Source organism: Fistularia commersonii, chromosome 1 (genome assembly GCF_037954325.1).
Source record: "Fistularia commersonii isolate RoL2024-O1a breed Wild chromosome 1, RoL_Fcom_v1.0, whole genome shotgun sequence".
NCBI classification, from domain to species: domain Eukaryota; kingdom Metazoa; phylum Chordata; class Actinopteri; order Syngnathiformes; family Fistulariidae; genus Fistularia; species Fistularia commersonii.
Window position 1 is genome coordinate 6,198,031 of NC_141284.1, and position 15,886 is coordinate 6,213,916.

A 15,886-nucleotide genomic window follows, 5' to 3' on the forward strand; every position below is an offset into this window, starting at 1 on the left:
GAGACTTGATGCTTCTTCTCCTTTGAGTGAGAGATACGTATTATCTTTATCATCTCTTCTGAGAGCAAACCGGGACATGATATGTGTTTTATTATCAAAGTGATGCCGAGGCACAGTTTGTGGACAGCAACACTTTGATGTACAAATTAAAATGCCATCTTGTCAAAGTCAAATTGCATAGACCACATGACTGTCACATCAATTTACTGGGTATTGTTCGATGTCCTCTGTGGCCTTGAAGCATGAATTCTGCGCTCAAAGGCTTACCAGTGGCTTAAAGAAAATCAGTGCATCTGCAAGAACAGTGATGTCCAGACATTCGGATTCAGTCACTGGCACAGTAGGTGTGTTGCTGTTTTTATCATGCATGCTAAAGAATTTACGAGCTGTATTCTTTAAAATTAACCATATTATAGTCATCAAAATCATCAGTCTTCGTAGTGCTTGAATGATTCCCATTAGTAAAAGTAAGAGGAGTAGCATCACGTTTTTTGTATCGCAAACAAAGACCTGCGTGTTTATCTACACTGCGGCCTGAAAGGTTAGATATTCAGAGGACAACATTCAAAGACCTGCTTTAACTCGTGAGCCAAGAGTAATTTATTGTGGAGGAAAATGTTGTTTTTAGGGAGACAAGGGTCAGTAAACACAACATAATTTGAAAGGTAGATCAATGGCTGAGCATCCATTAGCTTGGCATACCGATGAGATGGTTGCTGTGGAGTCACTGTGAAATTGGTTGACTGGCTCTGAGGCAGACAGCTTTTGGTGGCAATTATTAAATCAAACCTTTAATTTCCATGTTCTCCTTGCTGTGATAACTGACATCAAAACTTGTTCGACAACAGTGACTTCTCATTAGAATGTCAACAACCAACCATGTTAAGACTTTTAGTGAACAGGAGCTCAGAGAAGAAATGATAGGGGCAGATTCTTAAGTTTTTAGAAACTTAGAGGGTGACTTAGCAGCAAACAGTTAGGGCTTAAAAAGGTCAGTGTATTGCAGTAATGAGTTTTGAAAAGGCGAGCTTGGAAACGTTGGCCTGTGCCTGTACAGAGCGCATTGCAGTTCAAAAAAACCTTTAATACAATTTTGCTGGATTCACAATTTTTAGCCTACTTGCGATATGTGCCTGTCAGGAAGAATAGATTAGGCGGGATTAAGATACCCTTATCTGGCATGAAGGATAATGCACCCTGTGTTTTGCTGTGCCCTTGGGATTTACTTATCACGAGAAGTTTACTGCCTGACTTCTCAGTCCTGAATATCCCCCCACCGACACAAACTGTCACTTCAAGACATCTCTAAATATACATACCTTTCTTAAAACAAGTATATAAATGCATTGCTGTAGCTCAGTTCAGAGAGGAGTAAACAAATGAGACTGCATTTGGCTAAAATTACCATTAAAAAAAAAAAAAAAAAAGAGCATGATGTGCAATGGTGCAACTTGTCATATTCTATTCTGAGAAAGTCTTTTGCATACCAGAGTGTCACAGATGGCCAGGATTGGAGAACAGCGTTGTAATTACATTGTGGCAATGACTAAACCCATCAGAAGCAGATCCCCAAACTCCTGTGGGTTGTGAAGTGGGGCCCTCATTGGGCAGGACAAAAATGTCGAGCCGATCCCACTGATCCTCGACCGAATTGAGATTAAGGCTGTTTGCAAGCCAAGTCAACAACTTGAAAATCGCGGTTGTAGTACCTCCAATTGACCCTGAAACTTTATTTGCAGTGCAGCAGGGAGTGATACCCTGCTGGTAGAGGCTCTGTCTCCAGTTTTCACTCCACAGACTGCCCCCTGCAGACCGTTACGAACACCCTGTGAGAGTTAGGGTTTTAGTCAGGCTCTGGCCTATTGAACAACTTGGCCCTTGTTGAAGTAACTCAAATCATCACACTGAGCGCTTCCCACTTTCCAAACAGATACGCACTCATAGGATGACTGTTGACTTGCTGCTGGATCCACCCCGCCATCAATAATATTTATGACACCTGTCAGTTGTCGTCATATTATTGCTGAGCTGTGTATAAATTTCAAAAGCCTGCTTTTCCTGTAATTGCTTTTAATTCTTTCCGTTGAAAACAATTACTATCAACTTAATAATTTTCTAATTGCTAATGATTTATTGGAGCAGGTAGCTGATTCAGCAGAAAGTATGCCCACCTGTGTGGTAAATGTGTAAAAGGGTATTGATGGTAATATGGGATGTAAAGTAACGGGCTTGTTGCAACTGAAAGCAACCAAAACAAAAATTCTTTAAATAAGTGTTGGAGATTTCCATTCCGTTTCGCTAACATTTTAGGCAATCTACCAGCATATCGACTAACTCAGAAAATGGTGTAATTTTGTAAATAATATATTTAAATTGTATACACACACACACACACACACACATACATATATATATATATATATATATATACATATACATATATTCATACATTATATATATACATATACACACATACACACACACACACACATATATATATATCGACTTTATCACAGTGTGTGATCAAGTCAAAAGAGGAAGAGACTTGGCATTAGAAATAAACCGATATAGTTGCAATGCGCCATCTTGTGGTACCAATCAGGTATTGCACAGGAAAAAATTCATCGTATGCGACAAATTTTAATTTAGAATTACATAGAATAGACACTGTATGGCTGTTGATAATGTAAATAGCTGGCGGACTAGGTTAAAAAATGCCAGGGGTTTAATGTGGACTGTGGGCAATAGTTTGCCCACCAATGTACTAGCTACTTGGCAATTGGAATGCAAAACCACAAAAATAAAGATTTGATGATGAAATAATGAGGAGACAAGGTCAGCAACAGGTACATAAGGCATGTTACAGTGTCAGTTGGATGTGGGACTGAGATATTCTATAAGTAAGACGTTAATCAAAATATTGCTTTATTTACATAGTGTTGGGATGAGTAGAGGGATAGCTCAGGTTTCAATGGCTGCCCTGTAATCCTGCATGACTGACAGTGGTCAGCTGACAGCCAAACAGCTGCTGGATCAGGGACGAAGCACCTGACCACGCTCCGTTTACGCAGTCGCGGTGTTCGCTGCTCTTTGCGACAAAACTGCTCATTGGTTATAGCCTACCCTTCAAGTTGCAAAAGGCCAAGAAATGCAAGATCCAAGATGCAAACACAATGGGTGGGCGGGTGGTTATGTGTAGTGTTCAGGTGTGTAAACTTTTACTTGGGTGATTTACTCACCACAAACGCAGTCCATCTGCCTGGGTGTTGCTGAACGTTTGTATAGTACTTTGCACAGTTGCACAAAAAATTACATTTAACTAAATTTACTTGGCCTGCTGTATCACAGCATTAAATGTGTTCTACCTGATTTCCCCCCCACATCTGTCTCCATTTCAAGGTATTGACCCCTTCATGACTTACTTTCTTGAGTAAAAGTGGACATTAAATCTACATGGAGGAAAAACATACAGTAGAGATCACAGAAGCTGACAGTCAAACATGCTTAAGTCCTTATGAACATCACTTTAAAAGGTTAAGATTTTCATATCATGAATGCACGGATATAAGTACAGCATGAAAGGAGGTGTTTTTGGGGCGTGGATGGTAGCTCCGTGTCTGTGCCGCCCTGACATTTCATCAGGCCTTGATGTATGATGAGTCTCCCTCTTAAAAGATAAAACCATAAAAGCTTGAGCCGGTGGTTGCATAAGGCCTTATCAAATATGCAATTAGTCTGCTAGCTGGTTTTAAAGGACCCATGGGATGACTGGTAGGATATACATTAAGCATCCTTATTAGATAACTGCCCAAGGACTGGAGAACACTTGTTGCTGTAGTGGATATCGACTCATCCTGGGACTATCTGATGATGTGTGCTGGGTGTGGGTGGTGGTGGCAGACTGGAAATGGAATAAAACAATGAGGCTAATGAACTGCATTTATACTTGGAAAGAAGCCCTCTTAAGATAATGCTACTTGATTCCATATGGACTTGGTCATGATTGAATGAAAAGCCAGAGCATAAAGAACCCACCAATCATCTCTTTCCTGACCAAGTAGTTAGTCTGGGCTTCCTTTAATATCTTGATAAAGGGGATAAAGGTACTACTGTACAAACATCATTTTTAACTTAACACTCTGAAATTACTTTAAAAGCATTATCAGTTTCAATAAATGGCTGAATAAAGCCACAGCAAAGATTCTGATTCTCGTAAGCAGTCACTCCAACTTCTGGAAACCAGGAGATCTACATTAACAGACATGGAACGCAAACTTGAGCCAAACTTCTTGTCACACATTGTGACAGTTTAAACAAGTCTCACTTAAGACACAAATCTAAGAAATAAGAAGTTGCAAAATGTTTGCAGCAAAATATACCTCTCTCATCCTGTCAGAATTCCTCGACCAGCACAACTCCAAGAAATATGTATCAGGGCCTCACAAATGGCGTTTTGTAAGAGCCAAAAAATATTAAGTTTATCAAGGCTTGTAAGGGATTTCAGGTTCAACTGAAAATCACTCAGTGTTGTGGGGATGCCAAAACAGAAGTGTATATCGAGATGAGTATTGAGTCCTATTGAAAATATATGGAATTTGATTTAGAGCATGGACGTGAACACGATGCGACAGAGGATGAAAAAAAAAAAAAGCAAATGACAAACTGCTAAGCCTCTTTTGACAGATACAAATAGATCTGAAGAGGAAACCAATATCGGAGATGGACAGCCATTAGGAAGTCCAGAGGGGAATAAGGAATGTGCTCAGTCAGGGAAAAAAAAAAAAAAAAATCTGAAAATGAATAAAATCCCCGGACAGTCAAGTGATTCTGCTGTGAAAAGGCTCAGGAACCCATAAATAAGTCTCGAGGTGAATCTTGCAAAAAAAATTTGACAGGTATACAAATAGCCATGTATATTAACAGCAATTTCTCGCAGGGGAATTGTTGGGATCATTAACAGCTGAGTGTCTTAAGGAAAAATGAAATCCTTTTGCTCAAAGCACATCATCATCCACAGCCTTGGCAGCAGAATAGCAACCCAGGTCTGATTTTGGGGGAAATAAAAACTGTGCTTCGGTGAGGATTATTTTCCTTAAAAGCGGCAAAGGAACCGGCTAATAGTTCTAGCTTCACGGACTGCCACCTCTGGATTTCATTTCATACAGATACAAACAAAGAGACAGAAATGTTAAAGTGTTGAATAAAAGTTTGTGCGACTAATCCTGAATAAATATAGAGGTAGAAGCCCTATTTGTTTGTAAACAAAGAAATGGGCTGAGGAACATGCAGACTGTCCCAGATGGAAACGTTCAGTGGAGCCTGCCTTGTTTTGTGTGGATTTGTAACAAGTCCACAGTTGTGCTGAGCGGTCTGCTTGTCATGATCCGAACAGCCGACAAATATGTAAGTTATGCTTGTGTATTTTTATAAAACGACTACAAGAGTTTGGCAGCACGAATGTGCCACTTGATAATTACATCCAACTTTGTGAGAGGGATTAATTATTAAAAATATATATTTATTTGTTCCACAGACTTTTAACCTTGATTTCATGACATAGAAAGGACAGAGGCAGCAAGGTCAGAACGATTATGAATGGTTCCTCTTCTCTAAGAGCTTCTGGGCTCTCATCTCACCGGCTGCCAGCTGTAGCCGGACCTCCACCTGCGCAAAGATGGGAATAAATGGGTCATTGACGCTCGGGGCACTTGAGCACTTCCTCCTACCCAGGGAGGAACCCTGCATTCTTTGGACAGGTTCTGGAGTCTGGATGTTGTTGGAGCACACTTCATTAATGAAGCGGCAGGGTTGCGTGTCTCCGGTGCCCAGAGAGACGAGGAAAGTGAACTGGCCCGAGGTCTTCTCACGCACAGGGAGAAGAATGGAGCCCAAGAGGCCAAAAATAGATTTGTGCTGCACATGAGCCCATTTAGGCCGCTACATCTTTGGATGCATTTTATACATAGTGCTAAAAACATAAGCAGGTGGAAGGGCTTTCACGGTGTGGGGGGCTTTGTTGGTCTTTAATAATTCAGGGGCAGAAATGGGATCTTCACTCTCCCATACTGTTCTGACCTCAAAGAGTATTCAAGAAGAACAGGACTGTTTCTTTGGGAAATACCTGACCTGGGATGATTTTTATACCTACAAGTGTTTCACAGAACTGGCTTGGTGGCCTGAGCACAGGGGTGGGGGGCCAGTCAGTTCAGGTGACATTGGTTACTATGATGCTGAGATGCAGAAAGTACAAAATCACATCACTACTCAAAAATCTCACACAGCCCCAAACAACAGAGAGAATCCCCTCAGTTATTTCTAAAGTCATTGAAGGACATCAACTAGATTACATAAAAAGAAAACAAGTTCAGTGAAACTTGGACAGGAGGACTGTGGCGTAGAAAGAAACAATAATAAATAATAATAAAGAATTACTATCTGACAGACGTTTCAACTTTCAGTTGGCTCTGTTTTTCAGCTGCCAATATCGTCCAAACACTAGCCATCTTTTTTTTGGTTTCCCAAAAGTATCAGCCATAGTTTGATGACATGCTGACCTGTGATGGGAAAACTGGGGCCTTTTTGTGACTTGGAGCAGAGACCCCGCTTAACTGTAGCGGCACAGATACCTACTGTCAGGTGAACATTAGGCTTCCATTTGAGTGAATCACACAGATCAAAGAGGTTTTCAGAAAATTTTCAGAAACAAATAGAGACCTTTGTGTGTTTCTATCCACGTGGTCACAGAGAGCTGGCTGAATGTTTCCGATAGGATGCAGATGACATTAAGTGCGCGTAGATGCCAGCACAATAGTAGCCATTTGTTCGTGTCCCATCCAACATAGCATGATTTTAGTTCGACAGAGGTTGCACTTTCTTCAGTACCTAATGTTTTCATTCACTTCTATTTTTCTTTAAATGTCACTTTTTTCCTTACTTCCCTCTTTTTGATTCATATATGAACAGAAACATATTTGTCAGACTTTGTACGCTGAAAAAAAACCAAATGGAAATTGGAAATGTACATAAACAGAGGTAAAGCAATGGAAGAAATAAGGCCGGAATCTGACTAGTGCACTGGGATAAATCCATTATGTAACAACAACAGAACGTGGGAGAAAAAGGTCAACTGCCTGCCTGCCTGCATGGCACTTCCTTGTTTTTTCGGTCACTTTCTTTGTTTCTTCAACAGCATTTGTTGTGTATAAACAGTACAGGGTAATCAAGGGTAAGAAAGACAAGTTGTGTTTTTTTGCCCCCAAGATTTAACATCACTCCAAAGTGAAGACCCATGTCGGCCGTGGCAACCAACATCTGTGATATCTCGGAATTACAAACATGGCAATACCCTGCTTTGCCATGATGGTCATGGGGTTGATTTGGTTTGACTGCATAAAGGAAGAGGAAGAATAATCAACCAGGCTAATTCCCTTCCAAAATCTAGATGATCAGTTTCAGAGTCAAATATCTAAGATGTTTATACTTACTCGGGCCTTTCAAACGTGTACGAAAAGATTCTTACTTTGGATAAATAGCAGTCATCTTGGCAGCCGCAAAGCCAGGCTTACAAGCTCCATCACTGAGATTGCTGTACTTGTACATCAGCTCCAACGGCCTGCAGGAAGAACCGAGTTTGGAATCACTGGATACGTACAGTGCAAGCAAATGAGCACCAGCAGGGAGCATTTGACATGACGACCCGCCGCTCATGCCAGAAAGCCCACCAACAGAACTACAACAAAAAAGACTTAGCGGGAAGAGAATGTTTGTGCAAATGTGTGTTAAAATATGTACTCACAGGGGAGCATCAAGCTTCAGGAGGAATCCTTGCTTGTCATACACTAAAAAACAGACAGTGAAATCGTCTTATTAAAAATGGGGTCCGAAGGTTCCTGTCGAGGCAGGTTCATTCAGTCGTTTCCAGCATTGAAGGAAATTATACAATTTAGCAAATTAGCAAAGCTAAATAATGTCATGAGGCCGCTGGAAAAAAAAAAAAGGTAATTCTTTAAACGTCTTGGGAATGTGTCAGTTGAAGAGAATGAACACACATTTCACCCACCAGGAGTGAAACGGGTTAGATGTGGTGACAAAACATTAAAATAAAATAAAAATTATGTGTAAATAAATACATAAATCATGCAACTAATGCACAAACATGCACCTCTCCTGCATGACTGTTCTTGATTCTGCACAAGCTGCAGCCCATTTGTATAAATGTCAGTTAAACAAAACTTTCCCTTAATACAGTACATTTCAAAACATTGTTTTTTTTTACATGACAAATTTTAAGCTTTTTGATGCAAAAGATGCACGGAAACATTTAAAAAAACCTAGCCCTGGTTTTTGATGAGCACTGTCAGCGCTGATCTCATCTGGAGATATACCGTTGCCTTCTTAAAATAATGGCCTATGTCATTGTTACGGTTTTTCAGAAAACACAAAAAACTGGGCCATACATTGAATGACGAGTTGATTTCAACAAAAAAATAATTTTTGTCAAATAATGACTTGGGCAATTATTTTCAGCAGGTGATGTTATGTGAGGTTGTGTGTACTGACGTGTGACAAATATTTCCAAAACATAAACACACACATACAACAGTGTTAGATTACAACATGATCCTGATGATGCGCTGTCTGAGAGTTTTAAACTGCAGGATTTCTTCTTAAGACTGAAAAAGGTATATGAGAAACAAATGCTGCCGAGTGTTTGAAAAATCCATGGCTATTGCAAGATCTTCCCTTTAGCCATCAAAGAGTGGATGACAAAGGGCAATACTTCTGATGTGTGTGTGTATATATGAATAACACATTTTGAGCACCTTTTATAAAGGGCATGTAAGTTCAATACAATACTGGCTTATAGAGACAATGAAATCAGCCTGATATGATAAAGCTGCCGCCGCCGAGGTTTCTAACTGGACAAAGCTTCAAACAGTCAAAATTGAAACCCAGTCTTGGTCTTCAGAATTTTTGTGGGGGTTTCGATTTCATATCTTTACAAAGAAGAACCGGGTCTTAGACTATCGTCTATTTAAGTGTTGAATAGAGCCCAGAGCTTGTGGCAAAAAAAATATGGAGAAACAGATTCGACTTTTTCAGATGGAGAAAATCCAAAAACTGAATGTATCGGTGGTTCAATAGAAGTTAAGGAATTTTCTTGTCAGCATGATTTACTAATGGATTTTTTTCATTAAAACCGTATTAATTTACTAAATGAAAGGTATTGATGTGTGTCACACATGCACACACACACATATTGTATGTGTATATTTATAAACACACACACACACGCAGACACACACACACACACACACACGCACACACAAATTATTGTATATTAAATATAAATGCATATACATATTGATATCATAGATGAAACTTAAATGAATTATAAATAAGTAATTAATCAATCCATGCCGCTGAGCTTTGATCCATGCCTGAAATATTCATAAATATTGTAATATTTCATCATCCTTCGTTTGGAGAACGATGGACTAGTAAGGAGTCATGGATTTGGTCCATTTATAAAGGTACAGGAAATATTTCATTGCGTTTCATTAGTGGCTGTCTTAGTTGGATTTGGTTTTATTCACATCCCATTAATGTCCAATTTTCCCGGGAAATCAGGCTTCCTGTACCTTTAACACTTTTAAGTACTTTGCGGAAATCCATGTCGTGTCTGTGTATAAGGCGTGTTGGTCCTGACCAAAATGACCAGCATGGGCGTACTGAATTGGATGTGGCCAAGCAGTGAGTCTATACCTGAGTTTACTATTCGTCCCACGGGGAAAATACTACCCGCATCTGTGTCTGCAACGTAGAATTGTCCATTAGTGGCCCTTTGCACATTTGTTAGTCTGTTCACTGTGAAGCATATACTATGCAGCTAAAAAAAAACAAACAGTCGGATGTCATTTAGGCAATGAAACGCAGCATCAATTGGAATCTATACCCAACTTCATCCTGCTGCGTGTGAAGAACCTTCTTCACGGCAGTTAGATCCAGGTGGTCTATTTGAAAATTATACCTGGGCGCAAACAAAGCTGTTTGCCTGTCAACATAGCTGCCTCTACTGGTGAAGGCGAAAGCAATAACCTCAGCATTTCTGCTTGGTTCTGGTATTTCCACATTGTCTCATGTTAAACAAGCCAAGCCATTTGACACGCATGTCAAACAGACACCCTTGTTGTTGATCTGCCCGACAGAGCATATCCCGGTAGGAGTCACTACCATTCACTTATGAGTGCGAAGTGTTTGGGAGTTTCGATTATAGGCTGTTATAATACACAGTACTGTCCTCTTTGGAAGATTAACTGCTTTGTGTTAGGTCATAATTTGTAAAATGGTGACATTTTACACAATGAATGCAGTGGAGATGAGAATCCAAGGGCCGTGCTGCATCCTCCAACGTCAGCATCACGGTGCCACAAACATGCAATGACGAAATGACCTTTAAAGGGATTAGTTAACAGCTGGGATTGTTTGGAATACAAATGTTTTCAGATCAAATGTGCTAAAACACAAACAGTTGCTTGGCTGTCTTTAACACACAATTTTCTAAACAAGCCCCAACTTCAGCAGACGATCAGCTTCAGCTTCAGCAACTCTTCTATGAACTTTGAGCGAGGCCTTTATTCGGAGCCGCCAGTGTAAAAACGACCAATCCAGCCATTTCCCAAATTGCTAGCAAATGCCGATTAGCCCGAGGTGAAAAAGTAATTTTCTTTTCGTTTGAGTCAAAGCAGCATTCTGAAGAGATTACAGACCATGCTCCATAACTAGAGAAATCAAGTGAATAATAAAGGCCAAACAATTTCCCGGTGGATTTCTCGGCTTCCATGTCTAAACATGAGGAGTTGGAATTGGAATGTGAGATCGGCTTGTGGACAATCTGGACCTGAACATGAATTCTGTTATAAAACTGCCATCGACAAGTCGGAGAAACTAAGCAATGCCCTTTTTGATTAGCTGCTCCCATTTCTCTTTTTGGAGGGTCCAGGATGTCAAGTAAGCTGATAATCTGGTTTAGGGCGACACCTGATATAGTCCAGAAATAGGCCGATGCACAATATGGAAGGGGATAAGCACTCTGCAGTTTTATCAGGCAATGAAATTGACTAGGTTTTTTTTAAGTGCCTTGAAATGACACAATACATATAAAATAAATAATACAGCGCAATAGCCCTCTTATGATTGTTTGTCACATTATTATGATGACTTATCCTTTATTAATCCCTTGTGAGGAAATTAATTGTCAGGAATGAACTCAACATGGATGAACCATGAGTTTAGTAGGCTGCCATCCACCAGCACAGTTCAATGTCTTGCTCAACAGCACTTCGACACACTAGGAGGAGCCAGCAATCGAACCAGGACGATTGCTCTGCCTACCGCCACGCAGCCCCTGAGATTATTTCCTCCCCGTCAAGGAATTGAACCCTGATCTACCGCGTGACAGGCAGAGATACTGTCCACTATACATTACATTTTTTAAGACATTAATAACCACATCTAGCAGAAAGAAAGGCATTGTGGAGGACCAAAAATACTGCCCAAAAAATCGGTTATTGTGTCCCATCACTTGAGGACATCTATAAAAAATGCTGCGTGTTTGTAACTCTGAGGAACGCACACACCTACATACCTACAGGGTTATTTTTCCACTTTCCAGTTTTTTACTTTTTTCTTTCTGCATATTTATCTATTTATTCTGCAATATGTTATTGTATATTTTTTGTCTTATACTTTTTTCTATCTTAAGTCTCTAACCCAGAGATGCTGCTATTATTGTATTGTTGTGTCCTGCCATTTAATGTTGTTGGTGTCTCTTTTTGATTACACTGAACCTGAGAGCTGCTATCTCCAAATTTTGTTGCACTCTGTAATGAAAATAAAAGGCTTTGAATCCTTTGAATAAGAGATAAATTGATCAAACAAATAAAGCAGTATCCAATAATTCTTTATACTTAAGAAATTTCTGATGAAGAAACAATAACTATAATTGTGATTATTTTAAAGTTTGGTTTCATTTAGTTTCAGAAGGAAAAACAGAATGGTAAATCTGTAAGTTCTTTACTGTCTACAGTAAAAAGGTTTAACATCATGAATCAAAATTCAGGAGCTTTTAAATAACTACATCAAGCTATACAATTCAACGATACTTACTGTATTCTTTTATTGAGGGATATAGATATTTTGTAATTATATTTGCTTCTTGTATTCAACAAGACCAAGTAACCTATAAAGAACCAACCCACAATATCCTGGCACTTCAAATTGAAACGTTCACCAATACTAATTGGGATTCTCAGATCACATTCTTAACATCTTGCTCAATTTCAAGGTCTCTTACACTGATTTAGATGTTCTTGTTTTAGGACTGTCTGAAAAATGAAAAAAAATCATCTTAAGAAACAATTGGGAGAGATGAAGGGAATCAATAAAAATGCCCAGTTGACCACACAGTAACTCTCTTTGCAATTCATTCTACAAAGCTGTAAGGAAATCTCTTCAGAAAGCTCATTCAACATCTTGCACCTTAAGTCAGTTGACTGGCTCCCTCATCTGGTCAGAAAACAAACTGTATATGGCTTGCAAGATTTCTCAGCACGCCCCCAGCTGAATTTTCCCATGATGCATTTCCATGACTCTTTCTCCTAGAGGTTCAACTGGAGCAAGAACTCGATGCTCACATTACTTTACACGGGTGTGTGCTAAAGATGTGAGGGATGAGGGAGACTAGATATGAAGACATGGCTAAAAACACACAAAAAGTGTCAGCCAAAAAAGGAAAATCACAAGTGAGTTTCCTGGAAAACATGATCACATACTGATGACTTATGTGCAAAATCGATGTTAATTAATGTCAATTAACATCAACACATTAGGTTTTGGTATTTTCGTTCCCCTTTACCAAAATAATTATTGCTTCCGGTTGCTGTTGTAACTTAAGCCTGAAGCACAACGTACAACATAACAACGCGATAATTATATGTATAGTGTGAAACCCATCGGGTGAAGTAATATAATTCATGATTTGTGACACTGCACTGAATAGCCTGCCAATCACAGCTGCCATTGGCCAAGAGTTCAACCTGGACCGGGCACCCGAAAAACACACTGCCATGTACAGAGACTTAGAGCAATTCACTCTCATTCCCACCTGGAGGCAATCTAGAGTCTTCAATCAACCTGCAAGATGGAGAGCATGTCACAGTTGGGAGCAAGGACATGTCTCTCAATTTTTGAGGTTTCTTAAAACTTCCAAAAGGTATAAGATCACAAAGATTGGACATGTGACCCTCACAGAAAAGCCGCTCTTTGTTCAGTGTGACACGGAAAGAAAAGTTTTGGATCTATTCCCTTTCACCATCTACAGGGAATTCCATCCCGTCCGGTTTGCCCTATGTCCCAAAAGACCACTTCCTCTTTCCCACAATGTGAGACCCCTTATTTGTTTGTTAATATTAGTTCCTTGAGCACCAAGACCGCCTACTAGAATCCTCCTACTGTATAGCAAAACTAGGCATTGTGATGCAATCAATACAAGTCCCAGCTAAGGGAGAACCGTATAAAACTGGTCCAGATTAAAACACAAACATTCATGTAAACTCAAAAAAAATGTATGCTTTCTCAACGCATATCATGATGACTGATTTTTTTCTTGTATTATTGTTGAGTAAATGCAATTTAAGTGGTGATCTTTTGAGAATAAAGTTTCTGCATGGGTGCATTATTCAGTCAGCTGAGAAATCCTTAAGTATCTCCTAGTGAATTCTTTCTGCCACCCTGAGCTAAGCTGACTCTGGAGACCTGTCTTGGCCAAAAAGGAGGCAATGTATTCCCGTGTGTTCCCTTGGACTAATCTGGAACCTTCCATTGCACTGAATGGATTTGGTCTGTGTCCATGTGCTGCAGCAAACTCATGTGTCCTATAAGCTTAAATATGGTTGTCGTTTACTTCCTTGTAGAAAGTACTAACATTTAGAAAGTTCCACCTGTCAATGAGTAGTACATTGATAACGTTCATCACTGCATTCACAAACGGAAGAGACTCACATGATTTTTGGCCCCAGCCCCGCAGGCTGACCCTCCCAGAGGAGAAGTAAAGAAACCCCAGGGCCAGCGTGGAGCAGAGGATCAGGAGGAGGTTACGACTGGATTTCATTCTCATCTCAGGCTACCAAACATGGCACATCCCTGGCCGAATCCTGTGAGGGCAAAGGATAAACTGGTTAAATGTGTTCTCAAGACATGGCAGATCACTCAATGCCCATCCCCTCCAAAACGCATGTATTTCATCAGCCGTGATTTCATTTGTAATGATCTTCTCATTTAAGTTTCTCTCGGTCAATTCCAGATACCCAGCGCATCTGCTTTCTTCCCCTTGGGATTTTACAGTTCTGAATTGCAACCGGCTGGATCTGGTTCACATTCCAATCGGCGAATGGTATGTAACCAGCACTCAGGTAAACAAGTTGCCTCAGGTGTCAATCTTGGAATTTGCACAGCGCGCTGTCAATTTAGGGGAACATTGAGGGTGACGGAAAGAGCTCAACAAAGTAAATGATGTAATAATCTGTGAATTGCAGCTCACATGAATAACTTATCGCTTAGTGCAGCAAAATTATATTATAAAGATGTTAATAATAATCAATTACAGACAAAAACCTTCATATGACTCAGATTTCACTGACAGCACCCATAAAATGCCTTGTCTAGACAGAGGCCTTTACAATCATCACTGTTTGAGCATGGCTCTTGGGCACGATGGTTACGCGTCAAGGTTATAGTCATTAACTGCAGTTAACAATATTTTATTCTTTCTCGTACAATGAGCTGTACACTTACGCTTTAGACTAAAGATTTTCAGATTTGAATAAATAACGGGTGGATTTTCTTTCCCAGTCGGCAACAATTAATTTAAAAAATCTGTTAATTCATTTTTGCAGTGATATACACAGCGGAGACCAATTACGGCACCTTGTACTAGCTATGCTTACTTATTCTGCCAAGTGTAGCAGATTTATATAGAGGGGCCACAGGGGTTATTCATATGGTAATAATGCACTTCATTAATATCTGATCAAAAAGGATATAAATGTTGAAAGTTAGTTTTCTCTGTAGGGTGGGCTGTGAGGTGGATAAGCAACTGTATCTCTCCAATAAGAGAGTTTAACATAATCTTTTCATTGGTGTGTAAAAAAACATTTCAGAATTTCAGATTTCTGCTTTAATTGTATGCTTACTTACTAATGAACTAAACGCTTCATTAACATTTCTGCAGGGCCTCTCAGTTTATTTTGCACTTGAAGTAGAAACCATCACAGCCTAGAAAAAAATACACATACATTTATTTCCGGACTTTAAAACAGCAAAACAGCTGATAGCTTTCAAGGAATGGGCGTCAGCCTCATGAACAGGTGGATATATTAACACATGTTGATAACCAGTAAGCTGATGAACTACAAACAAAATCCTTTTCTTCAAACCACATCTCCTGACTACTGTCTGTTACTTGTTTGTTTTTGTAGTGTGTCAGACTAACAAGTCTGTATATTCAGGAATAATAATGTTTACCCCCGCCCCTTTGGCATGAGTGCTCCAACAGCAAGCTAGAAATGATTTACTCAATAACTCCAATCACAAAACCATTTATCTGCAACTGTGGTTCTCTGGTTCACTTGGACAAGATCTACTAGGTATGTCAAATTCTTCTTTGGTTGAACAGTGTCTGATAGTTTGGACATGGCTCAGTGGCCAACTAATGTTCTCTAAAGGAAGCCTCTCATGACACTAACTCATGAAGGTTCCTCAGACTTTCGATGGGCAGCTGTCTTTAGAGAGCAGCTGGTTTGTTGTCGAAAGGAGTGTCGCTCAGTGT

At 39.8% G+C, this 15,886-nt stretch overlaps 1 protein-coding gene across 4 annotated transcripts in view; it reads right to left on the reverse strand.

Moving 5' to 3' along the window:
- The window catches only part of st3gal3a (ST3 beta-galactoside alpha-2,3-sialyltransferase 3a), a 34,106-nt gene that overhangs the window by 14,272 nt on the left and 3,948 nt on the right, over positions 1-15,886 (reverse strand). For all 4 annotated transcript variants that reach the window (XR_015106096.1, XR_015106094.1, XR_015106093.1 and 1 more), the window contains exons 2-4: positions 14,062-14,213; positions 7,796-7,838; positions 7,520-7,612 (exon numbers count right to left, since the gene is read on the reverse strand). Coding sequence is in view for 1 of the 4 variants with exons in the window: in XM_086146112.1 (XP_086002238.1) it covers positions 7,520-7,612; positions 7,796-7,838; positions 14,062-14,176 (251 nt within the window). In the remaining 3 variants the exon portion in view is untranslated. The remainder of the gene's footprint in view (positions 1-7,519; positions 7,613-7,795; positions 7,839-14,061; positions 14,214-15,886) is intronic.